General features: G+C 47.5%; 4 protein-coding genes across 7 annotated transcripts; 3 read left to right on the top strand and 1 right to left on the bottom strand.

The window, feature by feature from the left end:
- Positions 1–4,612: 4,612 nt before the first annotated feature.
- LOC120689727 (myosin-binding protein 1-like) lies at positions 4,613–10,954 on the top strand. Of its 3 annotated transcripts, none has more exons than XM_039972117.1 (6): positions 4,613–5,099; positions 6,077–7,041; positions 7,152–7,278; positions 7,815–8,861; positions 9,296–10,527; positions 10,674–10,954. In XM_039972117.1, the coding sequence occupies exons 4-5, from the start codon at positions 7,889–7,891 to the stop codon at positions 10,495–10,497; spliced, it is 2,175 nt and encodes a 724-aa protein (XP_039828051.1). In that variant the 5' UTR covers positions 4,613–5,099; positions 6,077–7,041; positions 7,152–7,278; positions 7,815–7,888; the 3' UTR covers positions 10,498–10,527; positions 10,674–10,954. The 3 variants fall into 3 exon arrangements, with proteins under 3 accessions (XP_039828051.1, XP_039828049.1, XP_039828050.1); XM_039972115.1 differs by having other exon boundaries at positions 6,077–7,278; positions 10,674–10,686; positions 10,786–10,954; XM_039972116.1 differs by having other exon boundaries at positions 6,077–7,278.
- A 6,039-nt stretch (positions 10,955–16,993) lies between these two features.
- LOC120687567 lies at positions 16,994–17,873 on the bottom strand. Its single transcript, XM_039969581.1, has one exon. The coding sequence runs from the start codon at positions 17,576–17,578 to the stop codon at positions 17,267–17,269; it is 312 nt and encodes a 103-aa protein (XP_039825515.1). The 5' UTR covers positions 17,579–17,873; the 3' UTR covers positions 16,994–17,266.
- Positions 17,874–18,029: 156 nt separating this feature from the next.
- On the top strand, positions 18,030–19,672 carry LOC120692162 (protein RTE1-HOMOLOG-like). Its single transcript, XM_039975400.1, has 3 exons — positions 18,030–18,249; positions 18,701–18,978; positions 19,090–19,672. Exons 2-3 carry the CDS (start codon positions 18,745–18,747, stop codon positions 19,468–19,470), a joined length of 615 nt encoding a protein of 204 aa, XP_039831334.1. The 5' UTR covers positions 18,030–18,249; positions 18,701–18,744; the 3' UTR covers positions 19,471–19,672.
- Positions 19,673–20,302: 630 nt separating this feature from the next.
- On the top strand, positions 20,303–24,539 carry LOC120691026 (probable GTP-binding protein OBGC2). Of its 2 annotated transcripts, XM_039973978.1 has the most exons (10): positions 20,303–20,964; positions 21,050–21,141; positions 21,679–21,762; positions 22,268–22,345; positions 22,544–22,744; positions 22,835–22,942; positions 23,277–23,351; positions 23,495–23,694; positions 23,931–24,028; positions 24,102–24,539. In XM_039973978.1, exons 1-9 carry the CDS (start codon positions 20,373–20,375, stop codon positions 24,013–24,015), a joined length of 1,515 nt encoding a protein of 504 aa, XP_039829912.1. In that variant the 5' UTR covers positions 20,303–20,372; the 3' UTR covers positions 24,016–24,028; positions 24,102–24,539. The 2 variants fall into 2 exon arrangements, with proteins under 2 accessions (XP_039829912.1, XP_039829911.1); XM_039973977.1 differs by having other exon boundaries at positions 20,304–20,964; positions 23,931–24,539.
- Positions 24,540–24,797: the final 258 nt, after the last annotated feature.

Below are 24,797 nucleotides of genomic sequence, written 5' to 3'. Positions count from 1 at the left end.
GAAGTGAGCACATTTGGTAAATCTATCCACTATCACCAAAATAACATCATAGCCTTTAGACTTAGGAAGTCCTTCTATGAAATCCATGGATATGTCTTGCCATGCCCCTTCAGGTATTGGTAGAGGTTGCAACAACCCTGCAAGGTGAGTATTCATGTGTTTGGCCTGTTGGCAAACCTGACATTGTTTTACAAAGTCCTCCACTGCTAGTTTAAGCCCCTTCCAATGAAACAATCTGTGAATTCTGTGATAGGTAGCTTGTACCCCTGAATGACCTCCAAGTGCACTAGCATGGAATGCAGTGATGATCTTAGTCTGCAAGGCTGAATTCTGGGCCACCCATAACTTATTCTGGAACTTTATCACCCCTTTGTCCAGACTGTAGCCATGCTCATCTGGGCTCTTGATAGCTAGCTGTGCTAGTAGCTGTTGTGCTCTTGGGTCAGTAGTGTAGGAGTTCAACAATTCCTGCACCCAAATTGGCTGTAAAGAAGACACAACCTGTATAGCCAATAGATGACCAACTCAGGACGGTGCATCAGCTGCCAAATTCTCCTTTCCTTTCCTGTATACCACTTTGAACTGTAGCCCCATTAATCTGTTCATAGCTCTACGTTGCATGTCAGAATGCAAGTTCTGTTCAGCGAGGTAGGTCAGACTTTTGTGATCAGTTCTGATGAGGAATTCTTGATGTTGCAAATACTGCCTCCACTTCTCCACTGCCATGATCAGTGCCAAGAACTCCTTTTCATAGATGGATAACTATTTGTGGTGTTGGGCCAAGGCTTTGCTCATATATGCCACTGGCTGATTGTTTTGCATGAGGACAGCTCCTATACCCACATCAGATGCATCTGTTTCTATGACAAAAGGCTCCTTGAAATTAGGTAGGATCAGCACAGGGGTACTTGACATAGCTTGCTTGAGTGTTTCAAATGCCTATTGTGCCTCATCTGACCACTGGAATTGTTTCTTCCTCAAAAGCTGAGTAAGAGGATGAGTTATCAATCCATAGTTCTTCACAAATTTCCTATAGTATCCCGTTAATCCAAAAAATCCCCTCAATGCAGTAATTGTTGTGGGCACTGGCCATTGCAGCATTGCTTCAATCTTAGAAGGATCCGTAGAGACACCCTTATCAGAAATAATATGGCCTAGGTATTCCAGCTTGGTTTGAGCAAAAGAGCACTTGCTAGCCTTCATATATAGCTGGTGTTCTCTTAACTTGTCCAAAACCAATGTGAGGTGATGTATGTGAGTAGCAAAGTCAGGGCTATAAATCATGATATCATCTAGGAACACCATCACAAATTGCCTTAAGAAGGGAGCTAAAATCTCATTCATAATGCATTGAAAGGTAGCTGGTGCATTGGTCAAACCAAATGGCATCACTTTGAATTGATAATGGCCTTGATGAGTTTTGAATGCTGTTTTGTACTCATCCTTAGGTTTCATTCTCACTTGGTGATAACCTGACCTCATATCTAACTTGGCAAAATATTTTGTACCAGCTAGTTCATCCAAAATCTCCTCTATCAGTGACATAGGAAATCTATTTTTAACAGTGATGTCATTCAACTTTCTATAGTCAACACAAAACATCCAGGAGCCATCTTTCTTGAGTACTAGCAAAACTAGACTAGCAAAAGGGCTACAACTTTGTGTGATCAAACCATCAGCTAATAACTGTTTAACTTGTTTCTCTATTTCATCTTTGTGATGGTGTGAGTATTTATATGGCCTAGAATTAACAGGAGTGGAACCAGGTATAAGGGGGATGTGATGATCATAGAACCTGTGGGGGGGGGGTAGCTGCTGTGGTTCTTGAAACACATCCTGATATTGGTGCAATAGTTGGTGTATAGCTTTCTGATGGTGCTGAGGATGGTCTTCAGTGACAGGCTCCACCACTGCCATTGCCCGGACATCATTACCTTGGACCCATTTTTGTACTTGAGTGATTGATATTTCTGAAATGGATGCCACTTGAGGTTGGATGCCCTGTAGCTTCACTAGTTTACCATCCTGCTGGAATTCGAGTGTTTTCGCAGCCCAATTGCAATTCATGGGACTATTAGAATGCAACCAGTCATAGCCTAATATAGCATCATATGCTGGTATATCCAGGACCTTCATGTCTGTTTGGATAGTATGCCCCTCACTCCACCAAGTCAGTTTGGGAATCCACTGGTCTGTCACTAAAGTGGTACCATTAGCTAGCTTTACCTTCTGGGGCAGCATGGGCACTGTTGGAATGTTCAGCCTATGTACCAATGTCTGACTGATGAAACTGTGTGAGCTCCCACTGTCTATCAGGATTAACATCACTTTGTTCTGAATTAATGCTCTCACCACCAATGCCTCTCCTTGAGCAGTACCAGCTAATGCATTGAGAGAGAGTTGGCCAAAATCTGATGCTAAAGTATCTTCCAGCTCTAACTGTTGAAGGATATCTTTTGTTAACACTGCATCCAACCCATTAATTGCTAGTGCATTCTACTGTTGCTGGGGTCTTTTGGTGCAAGTCTTGATGTGGTTAGAATCAAATGGTTCTCTGTAGTAGAAACAGAGCCCATTAGCCCTCAGATAATCTCTAGTATGTCTTTCTTTCCATAGTGGACTGGTAGACCCATTGTTATTCCCATCTGTTTTGGAAGAGGGTACAGGAGGTTTGTGGCTGTACCTAGTTTTCTGCCCTTTTGTTCTGCTCTTGTCCACCACCTGTTGCTGAATCTTTGCTAGGAGCATAGCCCTCTTAAATGTGTCAGGAATTTGAGCTTGCACCACATTGCCTATTTCTGGCTTCAGGCCTCTCAAGAATTGAGTAGTGAAAAACAGCTCCCCCAATTCACTATTATGCATTGTCACCTGATATTGAAGGTCCTCAAATTGTGAAATGTATTGATCCACCGTTGACCCCTGTTGCAGTTCCAAAAGTTCTGTCAAGGCTTCTCTATAGTCATTGTTCCCAAACTTCTGTTCCACAGCAGCCATGAAAGATGCCCAATCTCCCAGTCCATGCTTCATTTTGTACACCTTCAGCCACTTGGATGGTTTCTCATCCATGTTCATAGCAGCAATGCTGGGCCACATGGTTTCTGGTAGATCAAAGATCCTGAAATAGTCTTCACACTTATCCTTCCAAATGCAGGGATTGGAACCATCAAAAGTGGGGAACTGCATCTTAGGCATGTAGGTCCTTGAGCTATTGTACTCAGTGTGTCCAGCTCTTTCTCTGTTGGTTGCTCTGTGTGGTGGAACAGTAGTACGACCATGACCAGAGCCACCAGGAGCAAACTGCCTACGATGGTGAAAGCCACCATCCTCGTTACTGTCACTAGAAGCTGGGCTAGGGGGTCTGTCCTGACGGTGGCGCATTTGGTCAATGGTGAGTTGTGCCACTGCATTGCCTGTAGTTTCCATTTGTTTGGCTAGAGTTTGTTGATCCAACAACATCTGTTCCAGTAACTTGGTAGACATGTCGAACTGGTATTCCATTTTCTGTTGACGCTCCTCCACTACTCCAACTTTGGCAAATAGAATATCTAGGCTCTCCATCACACTATCCCAATGTTCTTCATCAATTCGAGCGCGTTCCTCCATTTGGGAAATGAGGATCTGAGTCTGTGCAGAGGGCTTAGGGAGCGCCGTGGTGACTACACCGGAAGTAAGGGGATGGCTACTCGATTTGATATTACCTCGAAAAAGGCCCGAGCAGTATCAACCCAAACCGACAGGTTTCAGTAGTCTGCCACCAGATCCCGCGAGCAAACGTCGAGGTGTTCGACGTCGCGCCCGTGCTGCAGTAGTCTCCACTCCACTCGCCGATGAAATCCTGGAAACGAGGAATTCCGCGACGAGAATGACCAATCCCCCCACAACTAAACCCTAAGCGGCACGATAGTGACTGGTCAACGGCGCCGGAACGGCTAACCGTTGATTTGCGATGGCCACCGTCGACTCAAGGTCGGTAGGCGGGGCGTGGACGCCGGAGTCGAAGTGATTCGTGGCGGAGCAACTCGAAATTGCCGGAAAAGTGGTGGCGGCGAGACGGGATCGAACGAGGTAGTACACGAGCGGTAGCGCGCCGAAGACGCTGAATCTAATACCACTTGTGACACCCATGGCTACCGATCGATCGGCAGCGTGAGAAGATCAACAAGAGCACACGATTCGGGTTCGATCATGGGAGGGCGATGAACCCTGGCACCCAACAACGGAGGTTTCTATTATCAGATTTTTGGAATGATCTGTCTCCACGCGAGATCCCGATACATAACGCCCCCGTGGGGATTACAGCATTACTGACGGCTGGACCCTACCGGTCAGCGAGATAACAATTATAATGTAACACGTAATGTCTACTTGACGCTTTCCTCTTGGCTTGATGCCCCGGTCATGACATGGCGGTGGCGGCGGTGGAGCGAGGGCTAGGGTTATGGGGGAGAGAGCTGCGCGGAGAGAGAGACGGGTAAACTTATCAAGCCGTTCGGCTGGGCTACATCCAGCCGGGTGGGCTGTTTCCGGCTGGGCCGTTCGGCTGGTGGGCTGCAGCGTTCGGATGGTGGGCCCCCAGATTGAGATCCTCTGCACTCGACTGCGTGACCGACGACGCGTGAGTCTGACACTCTGCAGTCGACTGCAGAGGAGCTGATTCCCCCGCACACTCGCCGCCGCCTTCGTTCCCGCCGTCGGCCTCCTCCCGTCCTTGCCACGGCCTCCAGCGGCCAGGTCCAGCCGGGGGCGGCCAGTCGCCGGAAGATTCGCTCCCACCGCCTCCTCTCCCGACTACCCAACGCTCGAGGCACCGCGGGGTCGATCCGGCTGACCGGGACCCGGGGTCCCGCCCACCACCGTGGCAGGGACCCGGGCTCCCGGCGGACGCCCTCTGCTGCTCGCCGACTCCCGTCGCCTGGCTGCAGCACAGCGGCCATCCCCTGATCTGCCGACCGCCCTCCGCCTGCAGGCCTCCTCGGAGCTGCTGCCGGCGCGCACCAAGCTGCCGCAGTCCGAGCTGCCGCGGGCCTGCACCAACGAACCCGCCACCGCCACAGTCCGGCCGCGCCGTCGCCTCAGAGGACGCCCCCAACCAGATCCTGGTGAGTGTTGACATTTGTGGCCGAGTATCAAAGCTGTCCATTTAGCGAATTAAAGTCTGGACGAAAATAGGTTCGAGGACATTATCTGAATATAGAGTTTAATGTACTGCCAAAGCAGCGAAGTGATATTTTTCCCATGAAATCTAAACACGTCACCTCATTTAGTAGCAGAATAAATTGATATTTACCCTTGCATTGGTAGTAAGACGAAAAGGCATGAAATAAAGAGTGCAGTAGCAATGTTCTATAAATGCAATTATCATGGATTGATTTTGGAATACATGAAAAGTCGGGGTATCAGTTCTTTTGCGGAGTTTGTCCCAACACGAGCATCCCTGCACTTCATAATTCAGAAAACTAATTCTGTGTAGTATGCCCTTGAACTTGCTAATTGCTTTAAATTTTTTATGTTTTTTATGAGTACAGAATAAAGAAATCTTTAGCAGATGATGCCTTTTCATCTTTTGCATAAATTATTGATGTACAACCTTCCATGAATACATTGTGCAGATTCCCCTATATAATTGATAATTCCCAACTAATTTTCAAATGAAGCTTCTGAACAAGCTCGTTATTTGGCAACATTGACTTGGCTTTGACCGATTGAACCTGTACAATTTCTATGAAAAATACACTAGTCTGCTTAAGTTCTCGTATTCTTTCACTTCGAAAGCTGAGTCTAGTTTCAGTTTGTATTCAGATGTACACATGGACTTGAGAATAATTGTGTTATGGACAGATTAGCTAATGACAATGTAGTTTTGTTATTGTGCAGCCTGTTTGCACTATTTTCCAAGTTCAATTGAATTGGATACTAGTGCCCATTACCTTGAGTCTGAGCTTTGCTTTACCTCTGCATTTTTTGATGAGAAAATTAACCATGCCATGCTGATTGTATACTTTTCTTCCTTGTACCAATCACTTAAGCATTAGTCCAGTATTCTTAATTGATGCATTGTTGACTTTTTTTGGTGCAGAGAGAAGCTTAGAATCCAGCAAGAATACAGCCTTAAAAGTCCATTCTTTATCCACAGCATCACTACCTCCATTACAGAAAACAAGTGAAATCACAACAACAAAATGGGAGCACGGAACACGCTGGGACAAACAACTTGGATCAACAGCAGAACACAAATGACCAGAAGAGAGAGGGAGTTCACGGCAGCTTCGGCATCGGACGGCGTGAACCAACCACTTGCTCGTCAAAAGTCTGTGCCGCTGTCCTCCATGTCAATATCGTCAGCGTCAATGCCACCCAGCTCCATGCTCCCCATGCTGGGGATCTTCCCAGTGAGCTTCATACTGTCGCCAGGCTTGCGGGCCTCCTGTATGATGGCCATGATCTCCACCAAGCTTTGCGGGGGGACGCTCATGTTGGGACTTTTGTGATGCAGCGAAGAAAAACGGACTGTGGATTCATTTCATGAGTAAATATGGTCTATTTTGTAAATTAACGAATGGATGAGTGGTTTGCGGGTTATTTCATAGAAATTTGAGGTTCCTTTTGTGAAATAATCAAATATGGACTGAGGGTTTATTTTAGAAAAATCTGAGTGGGTTTCAAAAAAATACAGAGAGGGGACCTTGATAGCGGGTTGATTTAAATGAAGCTCGAGGGGTTTATGAAAAAATATATGAACTGCTCTGGACTGTGGGTTGATTTCTGCTAAATATAAGAGTCTTTATGCAAAATGTCCGAGGCATGATCTGCATCGTCCGCACGCCCAATCCGACGGATGGAAAAGCAGGCGATGTTTATTTTAAAAAATTGTTTATGCAAAATCGTAGTAACAGATTTTAATTGAAAATTGAGAAAGTCACCTCTACAACGTTTAACTTAAAAAAATTTAAAAAGGAGAAAAGATCAGCATTCGCTTGCCTCTTTATTTATTCTCTGTCTAACCTTCTGTACTATCACAACTGTTATGACGAATTCCAAGAGGTACCCGACTTTAATTTCTCGAATTGATATCTTCTTCCATGTCCTCAAATTTATTTATTGATGCAAGTAAAGAGTTTGTTTTTCGGTTTTATTTATTGGTTCCATGGTAGTTGGCCAGTTGTGCTCTGGGGGCACGTATTGGGGGAGATCTGAGCAAGCTGTTCTTTTCCTCATTCCTGTCTCCCATCCAAAGAAGAAGCCAAGAACGCCGATGATCACCTCAGAAATGTGATGAAGGTATGTTAGATGAGCCGTTTGATCTTCAGTTCCTTGAATCCTTGATACGAGTTGGGATTTCTTGAGTTAATTCAGTTTTCTTGATCGGACTCTGTACTGGGAAGGTAGGATTGGAAGTTTTGGCTGTGTGAACTGGTTCTTCATTCGAGTTCTTGCTGTTGGTTTTTGTGGCTGATCCAGTGCAAGCTGAATTTTCTGCGTTCTTGCACAGTTTTCGTGTGCAGTTGGTCATAAGTTGCCTCTAATTTCATTCAAGGCTGTAGGCTGTTGAAGTTTTTTTTTTGGTTAAAAAAAAATCTTATGTTACTGTATAATCTTGGATTTTACTTTAGGAGCCCCTCTAAGCATGGATGGAATCACAAGTTCTATTCCTAAAACCTTGTACCCTAATTCCCCCCTAGAAATGGAAATTTAAGTCGGCATGTTCGAGGTGATTGTAACTACATGGTTTTTTGGTAGTGCTGGGGTTGCCACTTGACTTATGTTCCAGAGTTTAGGCTATCGTTTTGCCTCTAATCTAAAAATATCTTTTGCAGTATCTATCCAAAATATCATCATCCCAGGAAAGATACAAACTATTTATCCAGTGACAAGTTTCCAGCCGAAATCAATGGCTTCAAGACCAAGTACTGGTAAACCTTGGAGATATCAGCATCTCTCTGCTCTATTATTTTCAGCAATCCTAGAATGGGTTTTGATGCTTCTGCTGCTGCTTGAGGGGCTACTCTCCTATCTGGTGACGACATTTGCACACTTTTGCAAGCTGCAACCGCCATGCCCAATGTGCACAAGGTTGGATCATGTCTTGGGCAAGGCGCAGAAGGGCTTTTACTGCAACCTTATGTGCAGTTCTCACAAGGCAGAAGCATCATCATGGGCATTTTGCCACATCCACCAAAAGCTTGTTGATATCCACAGTATGTGTGAAGCCTGCCTTCTTTCATTTGCTACTGACAAGAAGTCAAACCTTGAGACATACCGATCCTTGGTAGGGAAACTTGGTGTCGGCATTGACAATGCAGGTTGCAGATACAACTTCGCTTCGGGAAATGATGCAACTGAAGCACCAGTCCTGAAGGAAACTCTATGCTCATGCTGCTCAAGGCCATTGGAAGTGAAGTATCATCCTTTTGTCGTTCTTCAGAACAAAGCTAGTGGCATTGGCATTGAGGGGATCTGTAGAGTTGCTTCAAGAGATAATCAGAGTATCGATGAGATCAATTATGTCGCGTATAGTGAGCTGAAGACCTCTGACACTGAATCAGAGCCCTGGCTGCCTGGTTGTAATGTTGGAAATTTGCTAAAGGGTGACTATATCAACTTGAAGGAAGGTTTTGCAATGGGCCATCATCAACTAACAGAGATTGCAGATGACATGCCTCCATATGACAACTCGCAGGAGAAAAATCCTGAGCTGTCTGAGTTGACACTAGTCCAGAATGGTGGTTCTGACAGTAAGGCTACTGAAAATTCAGAAGAGTTGCGCAACATCCAAGATGATGGAAATGGAAAGGCAAGCCTCCAGTCAACTGATCTTACCATCAAAGATGAGCAGCAAATTACTAAACATACCGGCACAAAAGGTCTAATTTATCAATTTATCCTCAAACATACTCCCTCCGTCCCGCAAAGAGTGTAGTTTTAGAAAATTTCAAACACATTACTCATCTAAAGAAATGACTTTGTTGCCCCCAATTACTTCTACCAATTATGATTGAAAACCATGTTATTTATTTGGTTTTCTGGATCCTCAAGGAATGCATATGCATTGGAACTAGAAAAGTAATATCTACTAAATATTTGATTGGCTCTATGCATTTTCCTATGCAATGCTTTCTTGGTACTTGGTATTATTTTGATTAAATGGATCTTATTACAAGCTAAAACTACACTCTTTGTGGGACAAAATTTGAATGCTAAAACTACACTCTTTATGGGACGGAAGGAGTATTAAGTATCTTTCCGCCCTTATGATTCTTTCATTCATATATTGACAATGCTATCTCTTTTTCATTAGATAAATTGGAAGATGATGTTTGGCACAATGCTCTTAGTTCTACTGAGGAGTTATCAGTAGACATTAAATCAGCTGAAACAGACACCATAACCAATGAAAAGAAAGCTGAATTTACTCATACAGCAAGAAGGAAGGAGTCTTTTAGAGTTCATGAAGATTTGAAGTCACTGTTGTCACAGCTTTCTGTTGCTTCACAGGCACCTGATTTTGATAGTCCGACCGTCCAGAACCAACATGAACAAGCCATACTTCACAATATCACTAGAGCACTCTCCCTTGATAGGAATTATTCAGGTATCTCTGAGAGTATGGTGCATGAAGCTGAAGGAGAGTGCACAATTGATCAATTGAAGCAACAAATCGAATTAGACCGCAGGTCAATAAACCGTCTTTGGAAGGAGCTCGAGGAAGAAAGAAATGCTTCAGCTGTCGCGGCGAACCAAACAATGGCCATGATCACTAGACTACAGGAAGAGAAGGCAGCAATGCAGATGGAAGCATTGCAGTATCAGAGGATGATGGAAGAGCAAAGTGAGTACGACCGCGAGGACCTTCAGAAGATGGCCCAAACAGTTCAAACACTCCAAGCAGAGATTGAAGGCTACAAGATAAAACTTAAAGATCAGTTGCCCGTCGACGAAATACGCAACCACATGCGCCTTTCATGTCCGAAAGAACATGGTACTAGCATCTCCAGAGTCAAATCACTCTCGGGTTTTGAGGACGAGAAGACGTACATCTCAAAACGCTTGAGAAATCTGAGACAGAAGCTTCATGAATTCTCAAACAATAGCAAGCTTGTTCCATCTCCCAAGCTCAGTGATGACAAAGAAGGTTCAGTTGATGACAGAAACAACGAGGATGCGTGTGAAGATGTCAACGAAGATGACAATACAGACGATTCGGAATTCAACAAGCATCTAGGAAGAAATGGGGACACATTCAGGGACTTGAAACACGGCAGAGGACATGATCCAAAGGGGCAGTTCCATGCCATGGTCAGTGAAAATGACTTGGCTTCTTTCGAAGACCAGATATCTGAAGTCAGTGGGAGGCTGATGATGCTGGAAGCGGACCGGAGCTTCCTGGAGCATAGCGTGAACTCGCTGACAAATGGCGAGGCAGGTGAGAAGCTGATCCGCGACATCGCTAGCAGCCTCAGGGAGCTCCGGAAGATGGGGATCTGGAAGGAGTACGATTAGCTGAAGATGGCGGCCACTGCTGTAGTAGAGGTAGTGGGATGTTTCAGTCAGCCCATTGACTGAACTGAAAACGTCTGATTCTACTGAGTCTCTGATCCAGTGTTCTTTTTTTTTTACTGTTACGAGTTATTTATCCTCAGCCTGACTGAATTATGTGACGGTTGTCAATTTTGCAGGGTGCAGATAATGATGAGCTGATTGTAGACTTGTAGTGGAGCATGTGCCTGCGGTTGCTGTCATTTGGTTGTGGTTGTGGGTATGCAAGTGTGCCGAGCATTTCGCGTGAAGTCATGTGCATTGCATTGGAGAGTTTTGATGCTTGCGTGTGACCAGTGTATATGCACTTTTGAGAGCTTTCTTTCTCTCTTTTTCCGTGAAGATGATGTTTGGGGCTTTGTTTTCAAAAAAAAAAAAACAGAACAGTTTTTGTTTATTTTTATTTATGTTTCCTGGGAGAGTTTTTGGGTTCAAAACCCTGTCCTGGGCCTCCTTGCCAACCAAACGTGTCTGACGCGAAAATTCTGATGCGAGCCGACCCATATTTTGATGTAAGAATGTTGCCACTTCACAGTTTACGCTGGCTCTTTAAGGACACCATCAGAATTCAGAATGCAAGAAGGGAAGCAGTTTCGAAACATCCTGCCTCCCTTCACCGCCGCACAGTTTCCTCACGGTTGACCTCCCATCAGCACGCGCACCGGAGCACGCGCACCGCGCCGGCGGCCGTGCGGCGTGGCGTGTTCCGGCGCCGACGATGGTTTGCCGTAACATTCTCGCCTCGCCGCCGCCCCATTTCCGGCCATCAGACCGGCGCCCGTGCGGGAGGGGTGTGACAGCCCGTGGCCAGTTGGGCCGGGCTGAATTCGAGTTACTGTAGCACGGCTACTGTAGCGCGAAAAATACTGTAGCTCCGGAACAGTATTCCCAGTTTAGTCCATACCGATAAACGGTGACGAGCCAGACCGACTTAAATAGCCGGATTGCGGGAAGCTAATAATTCCGGCTGCAGCCTTTTGCGCGAAGTGAGGACGAAAGCGCAAGAGAGTTATTTAGCAGGTGTGGTTTACTCAACGTGTAGAGTAGATCTTAGCCGTTATCCCGGACCGGGTTGTTAAAGGGTGCGCGTGGGTGCGCCAGTCCACGTGCGTGTTCGCCTGTTCGGTGTTCCAGCGCCGACGATGGCTCGGGCTGCTGGTGCTCTCGATCCAACACGCGCGCACCAGACAAGAGCCGAAAGGGCTCGCGTGTTAGGCCCGCCTCATGATCCGTCCGTCCCTTCCCTGCGCCAAGGCAAGCTCTGACTCTGATAAAAAAAAGGCAAGCTCTCACTCTGAGCTAGCTGCAGCCACGTCCCCGAGCTCCGGTTGCCAGGTTCGCCGAGCTCGGCAGCAAGTGCTCCCTGCCTTCCAAAGTGCTCGCCGCCGTCCTCCGCTTCCAGCAGTCAATCACGCGCACAACGATGAGAGAGAGAGAGAGAGCTAGAGCTGTCAGGCTGACACGTCGAGAAAAGCAAAAAAAAAAGGAATTAGAATGCATCGCCCTCCTTGTTGCTTCCTGGACTGAAGAATCTGAATCGCCGGGTGCATGCATGCAGACTGCAAGTCTGAATCTGAGGAATAATGCGCGTTCCAATTCCAGACCCAACGCCGGTTTTTTCTCCCGCCTGGACGACAAAAGCATTCCAAGGTCAGATGCCAATGCCAGACGTCTCTCCCTCTCATCGATCATCTCCCCTATTTCTCCACGCAGTTCCATCTAGGCGTGCCCGTGCGCGTGTATTTATAAGCATGCATCGATCCACGCTGCAACACACACAGCTCACATGAACGCACTGACACAACAGCTAGCAGCGTACCTAACCTATATCAAAGGTTCTTCGGATTCCGATCGCCTGATGATGAGGTCGACAGCGCTTGCAGCGACGGTTCTTGTCCTCGCCGTCGTCGCCGCCTCCGGCGGTGTCCTTGGCGCGGCGGCGCGGCCGGTGGCGAGCCAGGGCGGCGGCTCCGTCGTCGTCGCGGTGGAGTTCACGGGCACCAACTCCTCGGCGCAGCCGTCCAACTGCACCTACGGGAACAACGTCGGCGGCGTGTGCCCTCCGACTCCTCCCGGTGCCGGGCGCTAGCAGGAACCTACACGAATTCTCTCCTTTATTTAGGATCCGAAACTCAAATTTCCACCCACCATTCCGTACAATCACAGAAAACGTTTACGGTTGAGGTATTGTATCGTTATAAGCTTGTTTATATAGTTCACTCGTCTAAACAAATTCGGTTTTATTTGAATAAATTCAACTTATACGACTCATCCAAATTCCAAAGTTGCACGTCTTGGGCCGATTGGCGTGGCGACCGGACTGGGCCGTGGCCCAGCCGAAAAATTACTGTGTTTCACGCCGCTCGGCCCATCAGGTCCAGAGTGCACAGAATCCACTCACGGAAGCCCATCCAAATTCCAAAGTATTCTGCTCTTTGTTTGGTAAATATTAGTAAAGTGCACGTGCGTGCCGCACGTGTTTTCGAAAAAAACTATTTGTATTAGCTCCGCATATTCATTCGATCAGTTTCCATCGTCAAAAGAGAATATTGTAGTACACAATGTTCTAAATCGCCGGCTAAGATGTTTAGCGGCAGGGCTGCCGTTATGGCGTTTAGCAGGCTATAGCAAGCATTTAGCGGGATATAGCCGGCTTTAGCGGACTAAATGCCATAGCGGCTCCCTTTTCTAACAGCTATAAATGGTCTATAGCGGAAGCTATAGCCAGCTATTTAAAACTTTGGTAGTACATCAGTATAATTTCTTTCACTAAAGGGACTTCTTACTCCCTAAATGAATGTATTTTCTTTAACAAAATTTGCATTGATCAGGCCATAGCCAACCAACAGTATAAGTAATACAACCATACTTTAGTTATTGAAATAAATAGAAAGGTCAAAGGTGCATCAACATTTGCAAGCGCTGTTATTGAGCATGACATCTAAAATATAGGAACACATGAACAAAAATTAATGTAAGCATACATTCTGCATACAAGCAGTGACGTAGCTCGCCTAAAGATTTAGCTAGGGCATAATACACCTTAAGTCTTCTGCCAGTGTAGATACCTACTCTACGACTGCCGCTGTGCAAAAAAAGAAAAAGAAAAAAAAAACTAAAAAACATCCGCTATGGCATTGTCATTGCTGCCACAGCTGCTCCCATTGCTATCCCTCCCGGGCCTTCCAACATTTCGGTCTCTTCCAAACATATATGCTTGTGGACTCGCTGGCCCAGTTGTCCCATAGCTAAGATTTGTTTCTATTCACCTTTCTTCTTCCTTCGTTTGACGCTATTATTGACGGAGACCTCGCAAAGCCGCTGCGATTTTCCACGCCATATCTCACTCATGAAGAGGGGGGAGAGGGGTCTTTGCTCTGCTGGGAAGCTGGGGTAGCTGCCCCCACCTGCGGTATGGGGAGCTACGCCTCTGCATACAAGCCAAACATGTATGGCGAGAGCATTTCGTCGAACACCTTGGCTGCGTCCTCGACACACCATGAAAGTGGGGCGGTGAACCGACGCTTGTGCCACCAACCACAGACGGCACGAACCCGAGCACAATGGAGGACTCGCCAGAGACAACCTTCTGGAGGAGGCGGTGCGCGAACGGCATGTTGGGGCCGAGGCCGCAGGCCTTGTGCTTGTTGATGTCGGCCGGAGCGGAGGCGCGGCGATGACCTAGCGGCGGGATGCGGCGAGGTGGAGCACACGCGAGTGCGGGCGGAACGGCGCGGGCAGCGGGTAGGGCGCGAGGCCCCGGCCGGCCATGTTGGACTGGCTGGCAAGGAGGAAGAGCAACTCGGGGTGGCCGGCGTAGGGGGAGGCCAGGAAGGCAAGGACGAGGAGGAAGGAGGAGAGGTGCGCGCCGAGCGCCGGCGGCGCGACGAGGAGGACACGTGCTTGGCCGGTGCGCGCGTTGCGTGTCGATGCCGGCGTGGGGCGGAAGCGCAGCGACGATCCAGCAGCGGGATACGGCAAGGTGCGGAAAGCAGTGGGTGAGAAAAACAATTGAGAGCCCGTTTAGTTTCAAACACAAAATTTTTTTACGTCACGTCAATAGTTTGACAAGATGTCGGGAGAGTTTTTCGGGCACTAATTAAAAAACTAATTTCAGAACTCAATTGGAAACACGAGACGAATCTTTTGAGGCCTTTGGCCGCATCATTAGCACATGTGGGTTACTGTAGCACTTACGGCTAATCATGCACTAATTAGGCTTAAAAGATTCGTCTCGTCGTGTACATCCAAACTGTGTAATTAGTTTTGTTATTTAATTACATTTAGTGCTTCGTACATGTATTTAAATGGGATGTGAAAATTTTTGGGAACTAAACGGCCCCTGATTTTGGGCAGAAACACCCTATAATTTTTAATTTCTATCTCCACCCCTTCCCATCTATCTGGTATTTGGACTCTGACAGATGTGTCCAGCGTGAGGGGTAAGATAGGTCTCATCTGAGTAAGAAATATTTTCAATTATTTTTTATTTTTATAGTATAGATAAGCACACTCTTGTTGTTGCCACTTGCGCTGGCGGCCACTCCAATAATCCTAGGCCCAGACCAAGAAACTCACACTGGCCTTAAGCAGCAAAGCCCATCCCATTGTTTTTTTTTCTATCTGGAAGCAACAGGAGGGGTTTCCCCTTGTCGCCTGTTTTTGACGTATAAACATATCAAGAACCAAATAGTTTTTCCTCACAAAATGTGTCTTTGTTGAGTCCTTGATTTATCTATGTTCTTGTTAAGTCGTTGATTTTAGTAGGACTTCATTGGGTTTTCACAGTTTTTATTGGATTTGTCTGCTGTGTCCATATGGTGATCGTGTTTGTTGAACTTTTACACTACGCAATCTTTCACATATTGTCGCATCCATCCAGAAATTAACACAAAGAAACAAAGAACTAACAATCAATGATCATAGCACTCGCAATTCCACGCAGACGCAGAACTAGGCCAAGCAAAATTCTTGATCGAGATGAAAATCGTGGATTACGTTCTCAGAACAGTTTCAGTTCGATCAGTCACGAACAGTAAGTGCGCGGTCGCTCCGTTGAGCACAAATTAATCATGGACAGAAAGAGCAGGTCCACCATTTGGAACGTGTCCACAACACTAATCCAATCCCCATGTGAATCTCTTGATATCGAGTATCGACGGCCTCAAACTTCCATAAAACAAGCTAAACATTTACTCATTAAGTGGCTGCCATGCCACAGTTTCCAAAATTTCCCCTTTATGTCGTTTTACTACAATGTCAATTAGGCAACGCTTTAGTACAGATCGTCATCATGAAAGCTTCATCCAGAAATTAAACAAGGAATATATACTACCAATGATCATAACTGTCGTGGTGCTGCAAACCACGGCCGGGTGGCGGAAGGCACCCGCCCTAGCCCAGAGGGTGTGTACTCAGGGGGTAGCTAGTCTTAGATCGATCTCCCTCAAGAACACAAGGAACACAGCAGGATTTAAAGTGGTTCGGACCGCCGGAGCGTAATACCCTACGTCCACTGTGTGTTGTATTGCCTTCCCACGAGAGTGAGGAGGTGCGAGAGCTTGAGTCTGTATGGATCTGTCCTGTGCACAGCGAGAGCCTCCCTTTTATATCTCAAGGGGGCGCGTACACAGCCGTTGGATCCCCGACAGGTGGGTCCAACGATGCAGTATAAACTAACGTACTGTTCATACATTATGGTGTCGCAGGCAAAGGAGATCTCTCTCTTGGATTCCCTCGCCTGCTCCCGGAGCCCTTCGTCCATCATGTCCTAGCGTCGTCTTGTCAGGTCGGGCCCGTCGTAGCTAGTGGCACCGCCCGTCACATTGCTTAAGCGGGTGGTGTAGCTTGCGGCGTAGGCGGCATGATGGAAAAGTGCCGTGCTGTCGTATCCATTTAATGCTGCAGGCGGGCCCTGCGCGGGTGCGGCACAGGCGGCTGCACTGTGCTTCTTGGTAATACGCGGTGCTCAGCGAGGCCTGACAAAGGCTGTCTCACGTACCGCGGCGGCAGAGCACGCCTTGTCCACCACATTAAATGCGGTGGGTGGGCGAGTCCCCCTGCGGAAGACTCGCGCACGATCCCGCGTCCTCGGGACACGTGGCGGTTCCGGACCCCTACATGGTGTGGGCGTCCGGACGGGCGCAGGAGGTCCCGGACCCATATGGGGGTCCGGGCCTCGGCGGTCGGCACGGAGCTTCCCTTCTTTAGGGATACGTGGCGTCTCCGGACCCTTCCCCAGGCGGGGAGCGGGTCCGGGGCCGTTGGCCTAGTGAGGGAAGAGCCTGACCGGTGGGGCCTGGCTACTCCGCCTTTCCCGCGCAGCTATGGACAACTACGCGGGTCCTGCCTTGCTGCAGTAAGAGTGGGTATCCCTGTTACAGGGTACCGACAATAACACTAACAATTTCACTCATGCCCAAGGCATTCTGAAATTAAAATAGCACTGGAACTAGGCGAAGAAAAATTCTCGAGATGAAATCAGGGATTCAGTTGTCAGACTAGTTTCAGCTCAATCAATCAAGAACTTAGTTCAACGACCTCAACTCTCAAAACCCTCGGCACAGAATCGAGGGAGTGGGAAAACCTTCTCGTATAGCCGAATCAAAGAACAAAAAGAAAGAAAGAATCAAAGACAAGAACTGCTCGGATCATGCGGATGACAAAACCCCCCACTCTTCACCTCGACCAATGCCTCGGATTCTTCCTTGCCGCCGGCGTGGACGCGTGCGGGTCAATCCTTCCCGCCGCCGTACAAGATGAACTCCGAGCCGTGAAACTCCACCTTGGACGCCACCTGCCGCTGCCTCCTCGCTGCCTCCGCCGCCTCCGCCGCCGCCAACGTACTAGCGGTCCCTCCGGACGCGGCCTTCTTCCCGTTCCCGCTGCCGTCGGCGGTGGCGGGAGTCGAGGGGGGCTTGTAGTACATGCGCCCCGTCTGAGGGCAGTGCCCGTAGGACCGCACGGCGATCCGGGCGCCCATCTCCAGCAGCTCCTCGCACACGCGGCCGTACCGGCTGCCAATCGGCGCAGACTTCTTCCCCATCTTCTCCGGCCCGGGCAAGAACTCCTCCCAAGAACGGCGCGCGGACGGCGGGGCGGGACGAGCGCGGCGTGGCCGGAGCTGATGATCGGGCTCTCGGTTTCTTTCCTCGATGTGGCCGGAGCGCGGCGCGAGTTCTTGGTTTCTTTGTCGCGTCGGATTGATGGCTGGAGCTCGAGACTGGCAGGAGGTACCTCGGAAAGAGGGATGCGTGGCGTGGGTGGGTATTTGTAACCGCGGGGGGCGGGGGAGGGGAGGAGAGGAGAGGTCGGCGCGGCGGGCGGGTGAGTCCGACGACGGCGGGGGCTGGGTCGGTCGGGGACGCGCGCGAGGCCGCCAAGGAAACTTCAAAGGCCGCCATTCTTCATCAGAGACAGAGATTAATTGGCCCAGAGCCCAGGCCTCAAACTTGGCCCATCTACAGACCGTAGGGCCCAGCCCAATTTTCCATCTTCCAGTCCCCTCCATCCCCATCCCAATCGCGAGCTCGCGACTCAGGGCACCGAGAGCCGCCGTCGAGAGGGGGGACGACGAGGGACCGTGAGGTGCTGCGGGCGGCGAGTTAGCCGCCGTTGCCGCGGTGGGCGGATTCCGGATCCGGCGGTTCCCTCTGTCGGACCACAACATCCTGAGCGCCGGCGGCGATTGGTCGACTACTACTGGTGGAGTCCAAGGTCATTCTCTGCCTCGCCTGCTCGGCCGCCGGCTAGGGGGCGCCGGCCCCTTTTTGATATTTCATTCAAGTTGATCCTGTGATCGATTAGATTTAGAGTGATTTTTGCTGAATTAGAGGATGTCCGCACCACCACCTAGATTGTGTCGCGTTATCTCTATCCATTGGTTGCGATGATGCTATCTGTAAGCAGCTCGTTTGGGGGCAACATCGTTGTTCATGTTATCTGTGAACCTCATTCTGCGAGTAGATTTAAGTTGCTCTGTACCTTTAAAATCCTGATAAGTGTTGCATATTGCAGTGTCATGTGTTCAGGAATTGAGATACTGCTAACTACTCAATTTTCATCCTGCATTTGTGTAAATTCTCATTATGTTACCTGATCACATGCATGCCAGCCCAGTTGTCTCTGTAGAGTGTTCAATATTTTTCCTTTTGTAATTCTTTTGCAGAAATTGCCTCCACCTATCGATCAACAGCTTCAACTTAAGGTTTGATGGAAAATGACAGAAGCCAGCTTGGTCAGATCGACCCAAGAAGAGCCCGGTTTCCTTGTTGCATCGTATGGACTCCAATACCCTTCATCACATGGTTGGTGCCATTTATCGGCCACATTGGTATCTGCAGACAAGATGGTGTGATTCTGGACTTTGCTGGCCCAAATTTTATATCAGTTGACAACTTTGCATTCGGAGCTGTTGCACGCTATATTCAAGTAAACTGTGATGAGGTTTGTACCTTGTGGTTTATGCTTCTCTCTATGGCTCATCACTGTGTGTAACATTGAAGTGCTGAATGCTTGAATCGTGCTAACCAAACATTGATATTTTGGAATCTGCAGTGCTATAAGCTTCTTGAACTTGAAGGAGATGCCACATGGGACGGTGCACTGAAGAAAGGCACGCAGGAGTTCCAGAACAGGAACTACAACCTGTTCATCTGCAACTGTCACTCCTTTGTTGTGAACAATCTGAACCGTCTGTTTTACTCCGGCCACGACAAATGGAACGTGGTCAGCCTAGCTGCTGTGATGTTTTTACGAGGCCACTGGGTGAGCACGGCGTCCGTGGTGAAGACCTTCTTACCATTCGTGGTTGTTCTCTCCATCGGTACCCTCCTTGGTGGCATGAAATTCCTGATTGGCATTGTGGCTTTTGCCGTAGTGATGACTGGCTGGTTCCTTGTGGGCACCTACTGCATCCAAGGCCTCATAGAGTTGTGATTAGGGTAAGATATGATGTGTTTGGTGTTCAAGAGCACGCACTTTTAATTGTTATTAATACCTTCCTATATGATTGGTTCTTGATGGTATTCATCTATAGATGTGAATGGATCATGTGGAATGAATTGTTTAGCTTGATGTACTGGTTGTTGCCACTCTTTCTCCGTGCTGTTGAAGGGAACATGCCACAGCTTCAAGTCCATATTACATGGTCTATAGGTCATATATCAAAGTGATGGTTGGACTGAAGAAAATATTGTGTTCCATATAGAACCTTTAGTTGCCAATTTACCATGTATCAAAGTTCATGATCTTGGGTAATCTGCAAGTAGTATTAGTTCTTTTGCGCTGGTTACTGACCTACTGCTAAGTTCACTTGTCATGTCAAACATTTAGGAGCAGATTTTTGTTTGCCCGATCTCATCTCACATGTACACACAATACAAAAAAAAAAGTAGGAGTAGAAGGGATGGAAACCGGAAGGAAATAGTAAAATGGATATCAGAGATATCCGAATTTGTTTTCATGCGTATCCGATCCATTTCCATCCTAGCTATTACTGGAGATGCTCCCACGATTCACAGACAAATCGTTTTATTCGGCTGGCTGTGGCTGGTGTTGATTTGTTGTGAGAGAAAAGTACTGCTGACAGATTGTTAGCTGGTGATTGATGATGATTTGGTTTGAGAGAAAAGCACTGTTGTCTGCCAGATTAAACGGAACGAATACGTTTTGGACTTTTGGTGCAAGATGAAATGATAATTCACACGAGTACACGACCGACGGTCCCGATGGTTTCTTCCTAGCAGTCCAACGGCGGACGCTCGGCTGCGCGGCAACTGGGCTTATCAGTTATCTCCACCCCCACTGCAGCCACGCCGCGGCTAGCCGGCAACACCACCATGGCGCTTCTCCTCCATCCCCGCCTCCCCTCGCACCCTCCCCGCGCGGCCACCCAGCACCACCACGCCATCTCGGATGGCTCCTGCCTCGTTCCCCTCTCCGGCCTTGCGGGGAAGCGCACGCCGCTCGCCGTAACTTGCCGGGCGGCAAGGGTAAAGGAGGCCGCTCCGACCACGCGCGCCGCCCCGCCCCCGCCGGCGTCGCTAGCGAAGGAGGCGCACAAGTACTTCGACCACGCCGTGGTCACGGTCCGCGCGGGCGATGGCGGGCACGGCGCGGTGCTCGCCATGCCGCCCGCGCCATCCCCCGACGCCGCCAAGCCCCGCGGCAGGTTCAACAGGGGCGAGAAGAAGAGCAAGAAGGTCTCGTACAAGCGGAACTACGACGGGTCGGTGGCGCTGCCCACGGGCGGGCACGGCGGCGACGTCGCGGTGTACGCCGACGAGGCCGAGGAGACGCTGCTGCGGTTCCACGAGAAGGCGCGGTACTGCGCCAAGAGGGGCGGGAACGTGGGCGCCGCCGGTGGCACGCTGAGCTCGCGGATGCACAGCGGGTTCGCCGGGGAGACGCTCAGGATACCCGTGCCTGTAGGTTTGTGGATTCGGTGCTGTGAATTCCTAGCATTTTTCCTGTGTGAGGATGGGTACATAATCAATGCGTTGGCATCGAATTGCAGGAACTGTTGTGAAGCGCAAGAAGGGGACTGTTCTTGCTGATTTGGCTCATCCCGGTGATGAAGTGCTCGTTGCTAGGGGTGGACAGGGCGGGGTGAGTTTTTACGTACTGAAATTTTGTCAAGAGGAAATGTGAATTCCTAGTCCCAGAAACATATCCCCAAACTTTATGAAACATTCCCTTTGAGGGCCCAAAATGGTATGGGGGCATAGTTAGCATTTCCCCATCGTGTCATTGTTATTCAATATTACTTTGAACACAAATGTGTACAGTGCGTGGGTAAGAATTTTAACCATCCCTCTTGCTAACTCATTGAAAGCTGTAACCGCTCTAGCAAAGATATATAACTTGATTATTCATGGGTACTGGTGTGTTATAAATTGGTGCCAGTCACTGGCTTGCATATGAAAGGTGTTGATTTCTATTTTTGCAGACTAGAAATGGCCACAGTACCAATTCCTTTAGTTACTGAGATCATAGTATAAATATTCTGCCTAGCTTTGCAAATTTGCTTCTTTCATGTATCTCTGTGCCTTGGATTTCTTTTACCATTCACTGTGTTTATCCCCTCTTATATTTCATGCTATTATGACCTTCCATTCTTACAGGCCTAGTTTATATTTTTTTCAGATCAGCTTGATAGATGTGCCTGAGTACAGGAGGAGGAAAGCCATGGCTTTATCACCAAACATCATGCGTGATGTTAGTGACAAGGTAAGTTGTCAGTACTCAGTATTGCCATTCAAAAGTATTAGATGGGAGCTTGAAAGACATTTTACCAACACGTTACGTTCGTTGTATCTTCTACCCTGGGGAAGGATTTATTGGGGATAAACATAGTTATGTGTTTCTAATGATGCATTGCTTGTTTAGTGCTTAGGTTTGTACAAACAGCATATCAGAAATCATAGTGCAATTTAGTTGATTGCCTCCTCTCACGTGCTTTTCATGTGCCGTGCTGCTTACAAGTGTGCAATGACATGTTAAGCACACGTTTATCTAAATTTCCAGACTATGGTTATGATTGGTCATGAGAAGAAGACACCAATGATACTTAATGCTAATAGTCAACTATATTTTTTTAACATGCGGAACACTGAACTGCTGGTAATTATTTCTGTTAGTGTGATGGATTTTTGATAATCTAGGCATTGTCAAGTTGATTTTGTTGTCTGTTATTCTCAATACCCATAATTACTTCGCTTGTTTTTGTTTGCAGGTATTAACTCATGGTCAGCCCGGTGAGGAAGTAAGCTTGGAGTTAATCTTAAGGGTAGTTGCTGATGTTGGCCTTGTGGTACGGTGTTTCACTAATCCTGGTATCTCAAGTTTTCAGGGAACAAGACAATGTTTCCATCATTTAGTTAAATAGTTTTCATCTTGAGTTTGTCCTGTGGCATAGGTTGCAGATGTTTGCCAAATTTTGAGGCTTTCTTCATTGCTATTTTCCCGCATGTTACCATGCTGGTATAAAGTGTCTTAATTGCATCTTCAGGGACTTCCAAATGCTGGAAAGTCAACACTTCTATCGGCTATAACTCTTGCAAGACCAGACATTGCCGATTATCCATTCACTACATTAATGCCAAATCTTGGCCGGCTTGGTGGAGATCCTGCTTTAGGGGCGCTGCAGTTTTCCTCGGAAGCAACATTGGCAGATTTGCCAGGTCTGATTGAGGGCGCTCATCTGGGAAAGGTACTGCTTTTACTTCTATGTCCTTATTGGTTCCACTGCTTCCCCTTCCTATTTTCTTTGGACTCATCATGTGGTTTCATTGAACTTCAGGGTCTTGGTCGCAATTTCTTGAGACATCTAAGGAGAACTAGAGTAATTGTCCATGTCGTCGATGCTGCTGCAGATGACCCTGTGAATGATTATAAGATTGTCAGAGAAGTAATTTCTAATTGCTTTCATCATTCCCATTTATACTGTTTGGTTTTCAGTTTTCACTTCTCAGTATTACGTTGTTCACTATTTGTATTTTCCATAGTTGTAGCCCTGATTCTGTTAGAATAGCATCAGTGGCAAGATACCTAGGCTTCTAGACAGTTAGCAAAAATATCTTAGAATAAAACTTGCTCGCTTAAGACATTGCAAATTACAAATGGGGATATCAGGCTTGTGATTTGTGAAAGTGAAAACTGAATCATTTGTCTATATTTTGTTTCTCAAGCCATGAAGTCAAGGTGAAGTGTTGAACAGTGACCTTGCATGCATATCTTTGCAGGAATTAAGGATGTATAACCCCCAATACCTAGAGCGACCTTACGTTGTGGTTCTGAACAAGATTGATCTTCCTAAGGTGCACTTCAATTCCTTAATTTGAGTTAAATATTGTCTTCCTAATTGTAGGATGCAATTTTCTGTTTCAACTAATCTCCTGAAGATTTGACCTGTTGTAGCTTTGACCCCCCCCCCCCCCCCTCCCTCTCCCTCTCCTTGTAGGCCCATGATAGGCTATCATCACTGGCTTTGGAAATATCTTCAATTGGATGTGAAGAAGCCCATAACAAAAATGACATCAAAGGTAACCTAAATGGAAACATAAGCGAGCAACAGGTCCCATTGGATGCTGAAGTTGAAGGCAGTGAAAAGGAACTTGAGGACTATCCAAGACCTCAAGCTGTTGTTGCTGCAAGCGTATTGTATGTCTCATCACCTTACCCAACTAAACTGCATGTTTATAATGCCTTCAATTTCAAGCTGTTCATATTCCCAAAACAAAGTTCATAAATCTTCTGTTCTGTTTATAGTGCAAACATACAACCTTTGCTATTAGCATTACAATTTTCTTGGCTGCCTAACACTTGAAGCAATACCGTTCTAATTTTGTCTGCTTATTTCCTGCCCTGTTTTAACATCACCTCGTTCTGTTCTCCAGGAGGCACATTGGGATCGATGAGATGCTGAAGGAGATAAGAGCAGCCCTGAGAAAATGCTTTGATCACAAATTGCCAGAGCCATGAAGCCTGTGATATGGTGAGGGAGACAAGGGCGGCCCTGAGAAAACACTTTGATCACAAATTGCCAGAGCCATGAAGCCTGTGGTATGCCCAAGGAGACAAGTTCAGCATATCATAGGCCTACTACCATTGTTCAGTAGAAGAAAGGGAGTGAAGTGGACGGTCCCTTGCACATGCCCAAGAGTTCCCAACGGCAGTAAAAAGCAGCGGTTTGCACGTACAGCAACAACACCAACTTTTGAAGGATGAAAGCCACACAGGGGCGGACCTAGCATGCGTACACCTAAAAAGTTTGGCAAAAAAAATTGCAATCTCATAGTCATAGCATTTGTACATAATGCCGGTCAGGTGAGAAGAAATGCAAAAACAAATCGTCTCATCCCTTTGGTTTCGGCACGATGTTACGTAGACATCAATACGGATACGCCACTTTCCGTTAACATGATCAGCAAGTACATACATTAAATAATTGAAAATATTGCCGATTATCACATGAGGTGGTAATTGAGGCTAACCTTGCATATAAATTGTATATTTTTATCCATCCATGGCACGCTCGTGGATGAATTTCAGCTCAAAACATACCTCGAAAAAGTGACGAACGTGAGAATTTTTCGTAGTGCGCGGCGTTGTAGATCTCCACGGTTCCATGTCCTGGTGTCCATAGTCTCCACGATTCAAACCCACCGCGCGCGCGCGCCGCCCTATGGCCCACGGTGTCCAGCGAGCTCCGGCGGCGGCGATGCACACAGCCCACGCGTACTCGCATAAAAACGAGCCCGTTG

This window comes from Panicum virgatum, chromosome 9N, assembly GCF_016808335.1.
Source record: "Panicum virgatum strain AP13 chromosome 9N, P.virgatum_v5, whole genome shotgun sequence".
NCBI lineage: Eukaryota > Viridiplantae > Streptophyta > Magnoliopsida > Poales > Poaceae > Panicum > Panicum virgatum.
The sequence above is the reverse complement of the archived record's forward strand: the minus strand, read 5'-3'. Positions and strand labels throughout refer to the sequence as shown.

Coding starts and splice junctions, on each gene's coding strand:
- LOC120691026 (XM_039973978.1), top strand. CDS start 20,373: ATGGCGCTTCTCCTCCATCCCCGCCTCCCCTCGCACCCTCCCCGCGCG. Junction 21,763..22,267: donor TGCGTGATGTTAGTGACAAG/GTAAGTTGTCAG, acceptor TTTTGTTTGCAG/GTATTAACTCATGGTCAGCC. Junction 22,745..22,834: donor AGGGCGCTCATCTGGGAAAG/GTACTGCTTTTA, acceptor ATTGAACTTCAG/GGTCTTGGTCGCAATTTCTT.
- LOC120692162 (XM_039975400.1), top strand. CDS start 18,745: ATGGAAAATGACAGAAGCCAGCTTGGTCAGATCGACCCAAGAAGAGCC. Junction 18,979..19,089: donor TTCAAGTAAACTGTGATGAG/GTTTGTACCTTG, acceptor TGGAATCTGCAG/TGCTATAAGCTTCTTGAACT.
- LOC120687567 (XM_039969581.1), bottom strand. CDS start 17,578: ATGGGGAAGAAGTCTGCGCCGATTGGCAGCCGGTACGGCCGCGTGTGC.
- LOC120689727 (XM_039972117.1), top strand. CDS start 7,889: ATGGCTTCAAGACCAAGTACTGGTAAACCTTGGAGATATCAGCATCTC. Junction 8,862..9,295: donor TAAACATACCGGCACAAAAG/GTCTAATTTATC, acceptor CTTTTTCATTAG/ATAAATTGGAAGATGATGTT.